The sequence below is a fragment of the Nyctereutes procyonoides genome, unplaced genomic scaffold (genome assembly GCF_905146905.1).
Source record: "Nyctereutes procyonoides isolate TBG_1078 unplaced genomic scaffold, NYPRO_anot_genome, whole genome shotgun sequence".
NCBI lineage: Eukaryota > Metazoa > Chordata > Mammalia > Carnivora > Canidae > Nyctereutes > Nyctereutes procyonoides.
Genome location: NW_026575120.1, coordinates 32,453,777 through 32,469,479, shown reverse-complemented (window position 1 = coordinate 32,469,479; position 15,703 = coordinate 32,453,777). Strand labels below are relative to the sequence as shown.

The window sequence follows — 15,703 nt, the reverse complement described above, 5'->3', positions numbered from 1 at the left end:
AGCAGGGAGCCTAATGTGGGGCTCGATCGCAGGATGTGGAATCATGACCTAAGCAAAAGGCAAATGCTGAACCGACTGAGCTACCCAGGTGGCAACCTCACTGGGCCCACAATCTTAAAAAGTTCGGGCAGTTGTCCTAAAAGAAGCCAACTGGTAGACTTTAGAGATCCTGCTCCTCTCTGAGGGAAAACAAAGGACCCCCCTTTGCATGTGTGAAACCACTCCAGTTAGGCTGTTAGATGGCATGATTTTGTATGTGACTGTGTTAAGGAGAGTGTCAGGAGAGTAAGATGTGCCTGGAAAGATAGAAGGGTTATGGGCTACCTTTTGATAAATTGGAGGTGGGAAGAGGGCATCTGTTGGGAGATGGGGGATCAGAGTGGAAGACGGGTTAGTTGGAGAGTTGGTAAGAGCTGGGAAGCGGAACCAGACCTGCTGAGCAGTCTGGACTGAGAATAACAGTTAGGTAAAAGCCACCCAACTTCACAGTCAAAGGAGATGATAAAAACTCAGATTTGGATAAAAAGTGGAAGTGAGGTGAAGTTAGCAAAAGAAGCACGTTTGTGCTAAGGTAGCTAAGCAAACAAGGACCTGTCCTGGTTACAAACTGGATTCAAGAGGCCCGATGAGAGGCATAGGAGGCCAGGTAACTTGTTTGGGATCCAGGGTGCTGCAGGCATCGACATCTATAACATCTCCCAAGATTCTGCAACCCAGGTATCTCTCAATGCTAAATGGTTGGAAAGAAAGAGACAAAAATATTATTTTTGGTAATATGAGTGTCTATGTAGAAAACCCAAAAGAATCTATGGGGAATTGGAAGGTTGGCATTCCACATAGGAAGTGGGACACATGCATTCCTCTGCCGCAGGACTCCTTTCTGTTATCCCTGACAGGCCCAGCATGGTGGATGGAGCCCATGATGCCCGAATAACTGAGTTAGAGCCAACTTGACCTGTTGTGACTCCCAACCTAGAAGAATGTTCCTTTCCCTGGTGTTATTCAGAGTTCTAGTTAACAAAGTCCATTTTTTACAATGTATATTCAGGTCCTATTTTAGTAGTCGAAAGCTGGCCACGATTTTTTCTTTCTCCTTATAGAGTCCTTCCATAGTGATTCTCATCCTCTCTGAGACAAAGAATATGTCTGGCCAAAATAAAAGATGGTTATGTATAAAGAATTGTTAAGAGAAAAAAAAACACACAATGTTATCCCATTATGTCAGTTATACTAAATAAATGAAAAAAATGAATAAAGTAGATTATAGGAAGACAGCATATTGTGAAGTCTTAAGTATGACCTAAGTATGACCTGTAGGACAATTTACAAAAGCTAGCTTGGCAGAAAACAAAACAAAACAAAACGGACAAGTTGGGAGAAGAGTGTTTATGAAGACTGGAGATTGCCAAAGGCTGGGGAGGCTGTAGCAGCACAGGACATTTAAGATCTGGTGGGAATGACTGAGGATAAGGCTGGAGCAGGAAGTCAGTGTCTGCTCCTGAAACACCATGGGAGCCATGCTAAGGGGAGGGATTTTTATCCAGAGGTCAATCACAAACCACCAATGGCTTTGAGAAGGAAGTACCAATGACTCTGGCTGCGTTGTGAGAAAGGATAGGTGGGACCAAGCCTATAGGAGAGAAAGCAGGTAAGGAGGTCAATTTAGGAGTCTAGTCCATGGGGCACCTGGGTGGCTCAGCTGGTTAAGCAACTGGCTCTCAGTTTCTGCTCACATCCTCCTCATCTCAGATTATGAGTTTGAGCCCCACTCTAGGCTCTGTGCTCAGTGTGGAGTCTGTGGAAGATGCTTTCTTCTTCTCCCTCGGCCATTCTTCCCTCCCTTTCAATAAATCTTTTTTTTTTTTTAGATTTTATTTATTTATTCATGAAAGAGAAAGAGAAAGAGAGAGAGAGTCAGACACTAGGCAGAGGGAGAAGCAGGCTCCCCATGGAGGATATAAGCCATTAAGGCCCTGGGATCACGACCCCACCTGAAGGCAGATATTCAACCACTGAGCCACCCAGGCATCCCTCTCTTAATAAATCTTAAAAAAAAAAAAAAAAAAGAGTCCAGGCTAGAAATGAGGGTGGTCTAGATGCAGGTAGAGGGATGAAGAGGATACTGGGGTTCAGGAAATCTATCACTTGAAGGAGGTATTTGCAAGAAGACTGAGTCTAAGTCTTAGGAGAGCAGGCTACAGGGTTGGGTCTTAGGGTTGACTCACTTAAACAAATATTGGTTCCACATTATAGAAATGTGATTTTTAAAAACAACTGATGATCCTTTGGGAAAAAAAAATCAGTTCTTTAGGGTAATGGCTACTCTTTTCTGAATGATGAATGATAAAGATGTCTTCCAAAGACCTAGAATACCTGTATAAAGAATCTTTTGTCATTGGCTTCATTTGTCTTTCGTTTGGTTATCACTGGTAAACAAAAATAGCTGAATAGGGGCACCAGGCTGGCTCAGGTGGTAGAGTGTGCAGCTCCTGATTTCTGGGGGTTGTGAGTTCAAGCCCCATATTAACCATTAACCATGGAGATTACTTTAAAAAAATAGTTGGGGGCCCCTGAGTGGCTCAGTGGGTTAAATGTCTGACTCTTGATTTCAACTCAGGTCATGATCTCAGGGCCATCAGATCAAGCCCCAGGTCCAGCTCTGTGTTGGATGTGGAACCTGCTTGAGATTCTCTCTCCCTCTCTCTCTGCCCTTCCCTGTGCTTACGTGTGCTCTCTCTCCTCTCTCTCTCCCCACCCTCTCTCTCTCTCTCTCTCTCTCTCCTCTCTCTCACTCTAAAATAAATAAATAAATCTTGGGGGATCCCTTGGTGGCTCAGCGGTTTGGCGCCTGCCTTTGGCCCAGGGCGTAGTCCTGGAGTCCCAGGATCGAGTCCCACATCAGGCTCCCTGCATGGAGCCTGCTTCTCCCTCTGCCTGTGTCTCTGCCTGCCTCTCTCTCTCTCTCTCTCTCTCTCTCTCTCTCTCTCTCTCCCCCCTGTCTCTCATGAATAAATAAATAAATCTTTAAAAAAAATAAATCTTTAAAAAATAGCTGAATAATCAAATTAGTACTCAGACTTTATTATAAAATAGAAAAAATTAATTTAACAAGTATAAAAGTAACTTTGTGCCATTGAAATATACACAACTATCTCTGAATGTTGCAAATAAGTTTTATGGCTTTATCAAGCGATAAAAATGCACACTCAAGAAAAATATGAATGAAATTTTTGTCTCTTGATTTTATTCCATTTGCTTTAAGTCAAATATATTTTTACCAGTAAATCCATACTATTTATTTGACAGCTTTTACATGCATAGCTGGATTTCACTTATCTGGAAATATTTGCTTTCTGAAAGATAACTTGGAATTGAAAAGAGTGAACAACTGTGTTATGAATAGCCTGAGTTGTTGTCATAAAATTCCTGTGCTGAAGATTGTGTATGTTTTTTTCTCGGGAGCTTCGCAGAATCATTTGGTCTTATTTCAAAACAGTGGTGGTGGTTGTTGTTTTTGTTTTTCTCAGCCCAGCAAGTGTGGAGTGGGAGTCGAGAGATGCTAGAGGTGGCAGCAAGAAGAAAGTTAGCAGTTTTAAGTGGAGAATGAGAGGGGAAATGATCTACGAGATACAAACACAGCTTAACATTGTTTTCAAGCTGTGTATAGACCATTAGTAAAGGAGTAAATGGCTCTGTCCCCCTTAGTAACTCAAGAGGGCCCCCCCTATGTTGTAACACCGTATATCAGAATTAATATCTACATCTGATGCATCAGGAAAAGAGCAAAATGACTTGTTCCATTTTTTAAATCAGAGAAATATATATGTTTTAGAAAGATCTCCTTACAAAATAGCTTAAATTGTTTAGAAGTGGGGCACCTGGGTGGCTCAGTGGGTGAGCGTCTGCCTTTGGCTCAGGGCATGGTCCTGGGGTCCCGGGATCGAGTCCCGCTTTGGGCTCCCTGTGGGGAGCCTGTTTCTTCCTCTACCTGTGTCTCTGCCTCTCTCTGTGTGTCTCTCCTGAATAAATAAATAAAATCTTAAAAAATTTTTTTAGTAGTTCCAGAAATTGACTTATGAGGAATGGCTTTAGGAATGGCTCTTTGCAGACACTTAGAAATGACTTATGAGGGATCCCTGGGTGGCGCAGCGGTTTGGCACCTGCCTTTGGCCCAGGGCGCGATCCTGGAGACCTGGGATCGAATCCCACATCGGGCTCCCGGTGCATGGAGCCTGCTTCTCCATCTGCCTATGTCTCTGCCTCTCTCTCCTTCTCTCTCTGTGACTGTCATAAAAAAAAAAAAAAGAAATGACTTATGATTATACTATGATGCACAGAGGTGGGTAGTGTGATCGAGAGTTTGTAGTGGGCGTCCATCAAATGAGAAATAATAAAAATAAAGAAGGCACAGGGGTGCCGGGGTGGTTCAGTTGGTTAAGCATCTGACTTTGGCTCGGATCATGATCCTGGGGTTCTGGAATCAAGCCCTTGTTGGGTTTCCTACACAGTGGGAACTTCCCTCTCTCTTCTCCTGCTACCTCTCCTGGCTTGTGCACAAGTTCTCTCTCTCAAATAAATAAAGAAGGCACAGCCTCTATACTCAGGGGATAGCAGAGTAGTATAGAATACATCTATATTTGGCCATCTGGTAAAACTGAGAGTGGGAACCGGCTAGGAGGGAAGGCTGGTGACCCAATAGAATTGTGGTGGGATGATGATTTTTGGTTTTGTCCTTGATCATTTTCCAATTATCTACTGGCCTACTTAATAAGATTATAAAAAGATCTGTATGAAAAAAAAAAAGATCTGTATGGACACTGTCTTTTAAATGTAAGCTTATTTTGGTCACACACCAGTAAAAAAAGAAAGACAAAAATACAATAGGAAAAAAAGAAAGGGAAAAGCAGTTGCAAGAAAGAGCTTATGAAATATGCCAATAAGCATATGAGAAGATGCTTAATGTCACTAGTATTGAGGAAAACACACATTACAATTTTTCACACTTCGTATTGACAAAAATTAAAAAGATCGTTGATATCCAATGTTGACAAGGTTTGGAGAAATGGGACTTTCTCCATTGCTGGTAAAATTTTTAGACTGTTTCTGGAGGACAATTTGTAATCTCTGTCAAAATATAATATGCACATGTCCTTTGACTCAGCCATTATAGTTTTGCAACCTATTCTATAGAAATGCTTATACAGGCTCTCAAAGGTATGTTTACTAGGATGTCTTAAAAGTATTTATTTAGAACTGTTGTTGGTTCAAAACCATAGCAAAAAGTAAAAGCAACCTATATTTTAATCAATACAAAGGTAGTTAAATTGAACATCCATACAATGGAATCCTGTGCAGTCATTAAAAAGAATGAGGTGGAGTTAAACGGAGTGACAGCAAAATTTCCAGGACTAGAGTGTAGAAAAATGCAGAACAGTTCATATAGTATAATCCTAAAATTAACAAATAAAAGAACATCAAACTACCAGAGTAAATGTGTTATATATGTATGTAAATGCCTAGAAATGGGTCAGAGAATCCCCACCAAGCTGGTCACTGTGTTTTTGAGGGACTGCAGGCAGGAAAATGGTAGATCAGTATAAGTGGACTTTCATTTTCTTTCTTCTTTCTTTCCTTCCTTCCTTCCTTCCTTCCTTCCTTCCTTCCTTCCTTCCTTCCTTTCTTTCTTTCTTTCTCTTTCTTTTTTTTTGAGATTTTATTTATTTATTTGGGAGAGAGTGCACGTGAGCACCAGGGGCAGGGAGAGGTAGAGGGGAGAGGGAGAAGCAGGTTCTCCACTGATCAGGGATCCTGATGTGGGGCTCAATCCCAGGACCTAGGATCATGACCCAAGCCAAAAGCAGACTGAGCCACCCAGGCACCCTGGACTTTCATTTCTTATTCCAAATATTTGAACATCATTTACTCAGAATATCCAGCATCTGATCTACTCAGGATAAGCAGTATTTCTGGAATTCAAACATCTAAAATATTTTTTTAAAATCAGTAATAAAAAAATAAACCAGATACATGAAAAAATATTAAACACTTGTTACATAAATGAAACAAATTCATTTTACTAATTAACTTTTCATAGAAAATCAGAATTTGCAAATATACACACATATCTAATTTTTTAAAAGATTTTATTTAGTGCAAGCAGTGGGGGAAGGGCAGAGGGAGATGGAGAGAGAATCTTAAAGACTTTATTTATTCATGAGGGATACAGAGAGAGAGAGAGAGAGAGAGAGAGAGAGAGGCAGAGACATAGGCAGAGGGAGAAGCCAGCTCCCTGTGGGGAGCCTGATGCAGCACTCAATCCCAGGACCCTGGAATCATGCCCTGAGCTGAAGGCAGATGCTCAACTGCGGAGCCAGCCAGGCATTCCCGAGAGAGAGAGAGAGAGAGAGAGAGAGAAGAGAGAGAGAGAGAGAATCTTAAGCAGATTCCCTGCTGAGCATGGAGCCAGATATGGGGCTCCATCCCATGACCCTGAGGTCATGAGCCAAAATCAGGAGTCAGACACTTAACTGACTGAGCCACCCAGGTGCCCCATACACATTTCTTTTTTCCTTTTAAATAGTTTATTTATTTATTTATTTATTTATTTATTTATTTATTTATTTATTATGTAAGTAGGGGTAAGGGCAGAGGGAGAGGGAGAAAGAATCTCAAGCAGATTCCCTGATGAGCACAGAGCCTGAGTTGGGGCCCTAATTCACAACCCTGGGATCATGACCTGAACTGAAATCAAGAGTCAGACACTTAACTCACTGAGCCACCCAGGTGCCCCCACATTTCTTTAAAAAGAGAGAAAATGGGGTACCTGGGTGGGTATGGTTGGCTACGCAGCTGACTTTGGCTCCAGTCATGATCCCAGGGTCCTGCGATGGATCCCTGTGTCAGGCTACCCGCTCAGCGAGAGTCTGCTTCTCCCTCTCCCCCTGCACAACCCTCGCCCCTACGCCATTCTGTCTCTCTCAAATAAATAAATCTTTTCAATAAAAAATATAGAGAAAAGTATCTGGCAGTGACAAAAATTAATATAAGAAATTTCAGGGATCCCTGGGTGGCTTAGCAGTTTAGAGCCTGCCTTTGGCCCGGGGTATGATCCTGGAGACCAGGGATCAAATCCCACATCAGGCTGCCTGCATGGAGCCTACTTCTCCCTCTGCCTGTCTCTCTCTCTCTCTCTCTCTCTCTCTCTCTCTCTCTGTGTGTGTGTCTCATGAATAAATAAATAAAATCTTTAAAAACAAAAACAAAAAAAGAAATTTCAGTTTGTCAGGAAATCATTGTTGATCTGCTGAGTATAGAAACCTCAGTGATGCGGGGGTGCCTGGGCGGCTCTGTGGGTTATATGTCTGACTCTTGATTTCAGCTCAGGTCATGATCTCAGGGATGTGAGATGGAGCCGTGCCTCAGTCTCCACACTGTGAAGTCCTGCTTGGGATTCTCCTTCTTCCCCTGCCCCCCCCCCCATGCATACATGCTGTCTCTCTCTCTCTCATAAATAAATAATAAAGTGTAAAAAAAATAAAAGGGAGGGAGACCTCCGTGATAGAGAGGTTGTTTTATGCTCGAGAAGGACAATAGATCAACTGCTTTGAAAAGCTCTACCAGGGTCAGTTGGTTGCTTATGCTACACATCCTTCTTTTACGTTTTCTAGGACCTTCCCATCAGTAGTAAATGACCTTTGTCCCTTTAAATGTACATAATATAAAAAGTACTCTGCTGGAGTAGCTTTGTTTCATCAGGTTACAATTCAACTCACCCTGCATGATTTGCATGAGTTGGGCTGCTGTGACATCATCGCTACTTACTGTAGCGAGTGGCTCACACCACACCTTCACTGGGAGCCCCTGCATGGTAGCAAATGTTTCTGTTATTTCAGTAGGGTTATATACTGGATTCAAATTAACTTGCATAAAACACATTTTTAAAAAAGATTTTATTTATTTATTTATTTATTTATTTATTTATTTATTTGAGACGGGGGGTGGGGCAGAGACACAGGCAGAGGGAGAAGCAGGCTCCATGCAGGGAGCGAGCCCGATGTGGGACTCGATCTTGGGACTCCAGGATCATGCCCTGGGCCAAAGGCAGGCGCCAAACCACCAGCCAACCAGGGATCCCCCAAAACACATTTTTTTAAGTATGAAGGAAAGTTTCTAAGTACCAGTAAGGTGTTACTGCCGCGTGCTTAGTTAATATCCATCATCTGATGGTATGTAAATAATCTTGCAAACTATATGCCTTTTTTTCATAATAATTCTTACCCTTTTCCTTCTTCTGATTATTTCTAGGAATTTACTTCACAAAGGATGCCATCTATTCCCATAAAGATCAGCAGTATGATACCAAAAACATGGTTATGTTTGTAGCTCGAGTCCTGGTTGGAGATTTTACTCAAGGATATAGGGAAAGCCTAAACCCTCCTCCACCACCGTATGACAGCTATGTGGATGTAAGGTTGAATCCTTCCATTTTTGTCATCTACGAGAAAGATCAGATTTACCCACAATACGTGATTGAATATACTGAACCAGAGAAAGCCTGTATGATTAGTTAGAAATGATGAATACAGCGTCATAAAGGAGGCCATCACCATTCTGTTCACTTACGGAGTCAGATTGCCCCAATAGTACACTTATACGTTTCTCATTTAGTTATCAACTGCTTTAGATCAGTGGTTCCCAAAGTTTGCTACCCATTTGAATCATGTGGAAGGCTAAGAATTCCAGTGTTCAGATTGCACCCTGTGCCAACTGAACCACTGTTTCCGGTATGAGAGCTGGGCAGTGTTAATCTTTGAATTACAAGGATTCGAATGTGTCATAAAGTTTGGGAATCACCGTCTTAGATAGAACTGGGAAAAGTCGGATTTCTAAAACATCTTTAACTGCAACAAGTTTCTCTCCCAGCTACTTATTCTTCATTTACTGTATGGCATGGTTTTGTCTTGGTTTAATTGAAAGAAAATTAATTTGGGCAATTTGAGAGAAATCTAAAAATTGCCTATGAAAGTAAGCACATTAGACCATCCCACCTTGGATAGAAGATTATGGAAAGCTGGGGGTGGGGGTAGGGTTTAGAAAAATGCTGGGGGAAGGGAGAAGAAAAGATCATTTAAATGCCATTACAAAAAAAGAAAACAAAACAAAATAAATGCCATTACAGATATAACTGTACCGTACCTTCGAGATAAGACTGAATTGGGGCACACATTTCTTTATCTCTACGTTTACTTAGGGGGCTCCATCCAGGTTGATTGTCCGGAATGCAATAAAAAGAGCCACAAAGTGTGGCTCAGAGAAAAGCGACCCACTGGAGTTAATTGCCCATTTGGGTTCTTTATATAATTATGGCAAAGTAGACATGTATATCCTAATATATGATTATAGAGAAGGTTTTTAGGTTGGACTTTAATGAAAGCGTCTGTATTTTGGGAGATCTGAGTTGCAGTAACCAGATTCACAGAAGCGCGACTGATAAACCTGAGTGCTATTGTAGTCGTTCGCTGTAGCAAATGAGGCTCACCAAGGAATTGGGAGCAAGCCATCCCCACTGAAGCATGGGCTCCTTAAGGAGTTGAGATTTGTTTCCTGGTGAGCACGGAATCAGAACAAAGAGAATAATGCCTCAACAGGTCTTGCACCTGCAAAGGGGCTTCTTTTTTCTAAATATAACGGATTGTACAGCATTGTAGTACAATCAGTTTTCAAAGCAGTTGAGGTTCCTGGACCAAGAGTTCTTTCCTTATCATGAAGCAGGTTTTTCCTTTCAGTTTTCCTTTTCAGCATTCACCAGTTTCCTGTTATGGCTCCTCAGCAGACATATTATAAAAGTTACTTAGCCTTGGAGTTGATTTTATATCAGATTGTAGATCACTTCAAACATCTCCACAACCCCTTGGTTTAAAGGACTCCACCAGCAACAAATGTATAGAGATTTTTTAAGGCAGAGTTATTTTCTGGGAGGCTTGTCACAAACACTTACTCTCATTCACTTTTTTTTTTTTTTTTAATGGTGGTATGCTTTGGAGCTTTGATTTCTTGATCTCGGTTCTCATGTGTTCAGAGATGCAATTTGTCCAACTCTGGTTGTCCATGAGACATCTCTAGTTGGATATTTCATAGATGCCTCTAAAGCAACATGTCCCAAATGGAATTCTCAATCAGCCTCCTTCAAACGAATCATTTTCTCCCCTAGTATTGTTTCCAGAAGTCATCATTGACTTCTTCCTCTCCTTCCCCCAAGCTTGGGGGAAGTCCAGTTTTTCAAATATTTCTTTGTCCCCTTCTGAGGTGTTCTTTACTTAGCAGTAAGAATGGTCGTATTTTAACATTTTTTTATATAACAATCTTTAAAAACACAAATCTGATCATGCCTTTAGAATAAAGTTCAAAATCATTATTACAGCCCCACATGATTTCACCCTTCCCTGCCCTCTATTATTTATTTTCTTCCACCCAAGCCACTCTTGGCTAGTTTACTTGCAGTTCTTTAGTACTCCTTTTCCCTAGCTCAGTGGTTCTCAAAAAGTAAGCCTGCCTTTTTTTTTTTTTTGACAAATACATTGTAACATCTGTTTTATTATCCTCAAAGTGCAATCCAATTGTAATATACTCTACGTACATATAATTTTGGAAGTAAATTTAAAATTAATCAAAATTAACATGAACATAAAAGGAAAACAAAAGGTACGTTACTTGGGCACGACCCTATTAGAAGACCTAATTAAGTAGTCAGATGTTTACACCTACCTATAATGAGCAAATTTACAAGAAGGTAGATCAAACCTGATTTTATACATAGTATGGGAAAATGAAAAAGCAGGGATAGGAGTGGACCTTATAATAAAAACTAGTGATGCATAACTTATTGCATATGATAGTACTTACAAGAGAAATATCGAAATAGCCTTAATTGAAATAAAGATACTATCCAAGAAAATCTACAGATTGTCAAAATGGAGAAAATGAGGAAATATTCTATTTTTTGCAGACGAACTGTAGGTCATACAAGAATGTCTAGCGAGACATTCAAAATTCGTGTAGGGTGCAGAATAGTTTCTTATCATGGGGAACTGTCCAGTATATTGCGAAATGTTCTGCATACTTGGCTCTCATATACAAAGTGCCGATAGCACCCTTTCCTCCCCCCAGTTATAGGGCAATTGCAAACCCCATCAGATCTATTCACCCTTTCCAGAGCAGTAACATTTTGTCACATCCCCTTTGTTGGTCTGAGAGGACTCCTAGGTGATACAACCTACCTATACACGTGAATTTCTTTACAAACCCATTTAACACACCGACTCAATTATAATGGAGAAACAGAAGGAAAGAATTTATATATATATATATATATATATATATATATATATATATATATTTACATTGGAGTTTGATTTGCCAGCATATAGTATAACAGCCAGTGCTCGTCCCATCAAGTACCCCCCACTCAGTGCCCATCACCCAGTCACCCATCCCCACCTGCCTCCCCTTCCACTACCCCTTGTTCGTTTCCAGAGTTAGGAGTCTCTCATGTTTTGTCACCCTCTCTAATTTTTCCCACTCATTTTCTCTCCTTTCCCCTATAATACCTTTCACTATTTTTTATATTCCCCGTATGAGTGAAACCATATAATGATTGTCTTTCTCCGATTGACTTACTTCACTCAGCATAATACCCTCCAGTTCCATCCACGTGGAAGCAAATGGGTATTCGTCATTTTGAATGGCTGAGTAATATTCCACTGTATGTATAGACCACATATTCTTTATCCATTCATCAGGAAAAAAATTTGTAATGAAAATGAGTTTCAGTGTGTAAATGCTCAGGCATGACTATGCTCTACGACATCATGTAATAGACATTTACTCCTACTTCCAGTGAATAGGTTTGAATTTCAGAGTCATTCAGAGGCTACTTCTTATAAAGAAGTACAGGAAAATGAAAGGTGAGAGCTAGGGGTGACCCTAGGATGAAAATCAGTGTTAGGGTAAGTCATAACATACTGAGAAGGCATGTGGTTAGGAAAAGAGCAAAATTAACTGGTAGAAGGATAACAGGTGGTCTAAGACGAGAAAATGAATGATACTCTCTGGCGAGCTGCAAGTCCTTCATAAATGTCTAGAAGGACATTAAAAAGGCGAATAGAGTACAGAATAATTCTTCGTTTTGTGGGACTAACCCATCCAGTACAGGTCATCCGTTCTCCCTGGCTGCATCTACTCAATGGTAGTAATCGTTCCCACTGATTATGAAGCCAATAACCCATCCGTTTCCAAAATACCACAGTGAGAACCACTGACTTAGTTATATGTCTAGCATCCTCAGATTAGTTTACTTCTACCTTCGTAAGGAGTCCTTCTGTAGAATAGATTCGATGCTTGCTTCCCAAACCCCCAATCTTTAAAAAACTTTGTGCCTTCCTTTGTTCATTTTTAGCATCTGTCCAACTTGTTGTCTGCTTTCTGCATAAGACTGTAAGCTCCTTGAGGGCTGACTCAACAGCCTTGTTCACTGTGCTACACCTGATACTTAGTTGAGTGTTTGATACATTGGATATATTTTGTCGAATAAAGTAAGCTCAACTATTTACATTTCAGGGGTTGAGCTGTATTTCTTCTTCAAGTGTAATTCGAGACTCTCCAATAAAGAGAAATATTAATTTTGCCTTGCTGCCTGAATTGACTTTTTATTTCTAGGTATCTCCAAAAAGATAATCAGCTGCAGACACTAATTTATTCAATGGGGGGTTAGAGGATGTGGTTTTTCCTTCTGGCTTTTTCATTCCAGGACTTGCTGACCAAGGAGCTGTCAATACACTGCCAGGGAGAGGCAGGGTAATGGTGATGGAGGAACCCGTGGTTGGTCGGTTGGTCGGCACATCTTTGGCCTAGGGGCTTAGAGAAAGAGAGGCTGGCAACTATGAATATATCTTTCCCTTTGGCCCCAGGCATGGCAGCAAGGCCTGGCTGAAACACAAAAGTTAAAAATATCAATGGGTATTGGCAAAATTGTCCTACCAGTGGAGTGACTTCATAAAAGCCTGTGCCAGACAAGTGTACCTGGAGGGGTCAGCAGTTTCTTTGAGAACTAGCTTCAGAATCTGAGTTGGAGGACATATCAGAACTTACAAGGAACTGCCTGAATCCTAAAAACTCAACTCCTAAAATACCACTCCAACCTCAACCTTCTGTGTTTCTCTTTTACATGCTCTTGTGAATCTTCTTGTCCTCTTCACCCATTTCCTGATGTCTCCCTTTGCACCCTGAAACTCTACATTCCCCAGTAGTCTGCTCTGGGATCTTCTCCCAATCCCCCCATCCCAACCCCTTAACACGCTTCCCCATGAAGCTCATTTATTCCCATACTTTAGGTACCACACACTGTTGATTCCAGAATCTGTACCTCTGCTAAGGGCTCAAATAACTTGCCCAAAGTTTCATGGCTAATGAGGAACAGAACCAGCATTCTGAACCCCTGGAGTCTAGCTCCAGAACCCACAGATTAACCATACTGCTAGGCTTCCTCTCTAGGGAACAGTCGCTACCCCTTCCCTCTGACTTCCCACACTTCCATTAACTCCTGCACAGACTCCTGGTCCCGCCTCCTCACCTCCCAGAGGGAGAGACTTGTTCTGGCTCACAGCCTACCTCCCCACTCAAGTCCCCCATCTTTCCTTCAAACATTCATTGTGGAAAGCCGAGCCAACACTCCTAGTCTCAGAGGTGTCTGTAACTTCCTTGTCTCCAACATCTTTATCTTTACTTCTAGGCATCCATATCCATTGCCCTACTGCTGGGAAAATTGCTGTAGAACCACTCTTTCTGAAATTGCAAATTAATATATACTACCTCTACTGAGCCCTTTAGCTCTCTTGCTCTCACATTTCCTATATCTACTTTCTCACACACATGCAGCGCCTTCTGGTCTTCACTTCCTTCCTGACTTTACCCCGGAGCCCATGAGGCCCCTGACCGCTCCTTCAGTTAATACTTTCAATCCCCTGGAACCCCTGGACTTAATGTCCCATCCGTTTGCCAAACCTAGCAGAAGGTTCATCAAATTCTGTTTCTATGAACATGGAGTACTTTCTTATCTTTTTTTTTTTTTTTTAACACTGAGTACTTTTAGAATTAGCAGAGCTGTTTTGGTGAATACCACTCCACATGCCTGGTGTTCAACTTTGGCAAAGCCCTCTGTACCGCCCACCTGTCCTCCTGGTGCACATTCCCCCATCCCCTCAGGACAGCTGTGTTAAACCTCCACCAACCTCCTCACAGGACTCCCCACCCATTCTCAGTCTTGTCTTATACTTAACAACACAAATGGCTATTGGAACTTTCTACTTCATCTTAAAACTTGTCTTTCCATGTACTCATCCTTGCTTCTCTTCCTCTTGCCTAAATGGAAGAGGTATTTCTCCTTCTGCCTGAGATGAATTCTTCCAGGGTCCTGTCCTCTCCCACTGCCTTAGGAAAATCACCTGCTGCATTATCATTCTTCTCAGCCAAATTTTCAACTTTCCCTTCTTACTGGCTCTGTTCACTTGTAGAACTATGCTTGCCCCTCCTACAATAAAACAGTGCTCTCAACCTTACGTCTTTCTCTAATCATTTTATCACCACCTTACCTTTTATGATAACTTATCTTAAAAAGCTGGACTTTCCCATTTTTTACCCCTCTTAGCCTACAGCAATCTGCCCTTTCTCATTATACCTCTGAAATAAACTCACCTAGTTTATCAACACCTTTGTAGGGCAACTTCCTGCAGCATTTTGTAATGCTGAAGATCTTGAAACTTCCCCTCTGTGCATCCCTGAGTGACTCATTTTTCTCTCTCATCTCTTTATTGGTTTATATGTTAGGCTGGCTTCCCTCAGAAGCAGGTAGAAGATCGAAGGCAAGCAGTTGATTTGGGAGATGAGCCCAAGAAACACCAGTGGAGAAGTAGGGAGGTAAGACAGGGAAAGGAAGGCACTATAGAGGGGGCACCTGGGTGGCTCAGTGGTCAAGCATCTGCCTTCAGCTCAGGTCATGATCGAGTCCTGGGATTGAGACCCACATCGGGCTTCCTGCAAGGAGCCTACTTCTCCTTGTGCCAGTGTCTCTGTGTCTCTCATGAGTAAATAAATAAAATATTTTTTTCTTTTTTTTTTAAAGGAAGGCAATATAGGGCATTTTAACAAGCAAGTTAGAGCTGTGGGCAACTGAAGCTCGATGCCACTGAAGAACCTCAGGGAGACTAAGGAATATACATACACCTTGAAGTCATTCTATCTGAGGAATAATAATGCCTTGGGATATTTATCCACTAACTGGGAGAAAAAACTTCCTTTTTTCTCTTAGGTTCAGGAGTGCAAATTAACTGACAACAGATTAACAGGAGACAAAACCCCTCAAAGTTTACCACAGCCATCTGGAAACAAAGTGACTCCCTAAATGGTTAAAGATGGGGGTCTGCATCCTTAATTAATAGGGGAGAGGAAGGGGGAGAAAAGGCTTCTGTGCTAAGGACAAATAAATGGGTTTCTGGAGGAACATACAAGATACGGAAGTTTGTGATAATGTTTATGCAGGTGCCAGTGATCTCCGTTTTATTTTTTTTTTTCTTCATGGCCATAAGACTTCTCCAGAGAGGATCTATGACAGTCTCAGTTCCAGAACTCTCTGCTTTTCATGAAATAAGGG

General features: G+C 41.5%; 1 protein-coding gene across 2 annotated transcripts in view; it reads left to right on the top strand.

Moving 5' to 3' along the window:
* The window catches only part of ZC3HAV1 (zinc finger CCCH-type containing, antiviral 1), a 63,353-nt gene extending 50,670 nt beyond the window's left edge, over nucleotides 1–12,683 (top strand). For both annotated transcript variants that reach the window (XM_055335207.1, XM_055335208.1), the window contains one exon: nucleotides 8,305–12,683. In XM_055335207.1, coding sequence (XP_055191182.1) covers nucleotides 8,305–8,570 — 266 coding nt within the window. In that variant the 3' untranslated portion in view covers nucleotides 8,571–12,683. The remainder of the gene's footprint in view (nucleotides 1–8,304) is intronic.
* The last annotated feature ends 3,020 nt before the right edge of the window (nucleotides 12,684–15,703 follow it).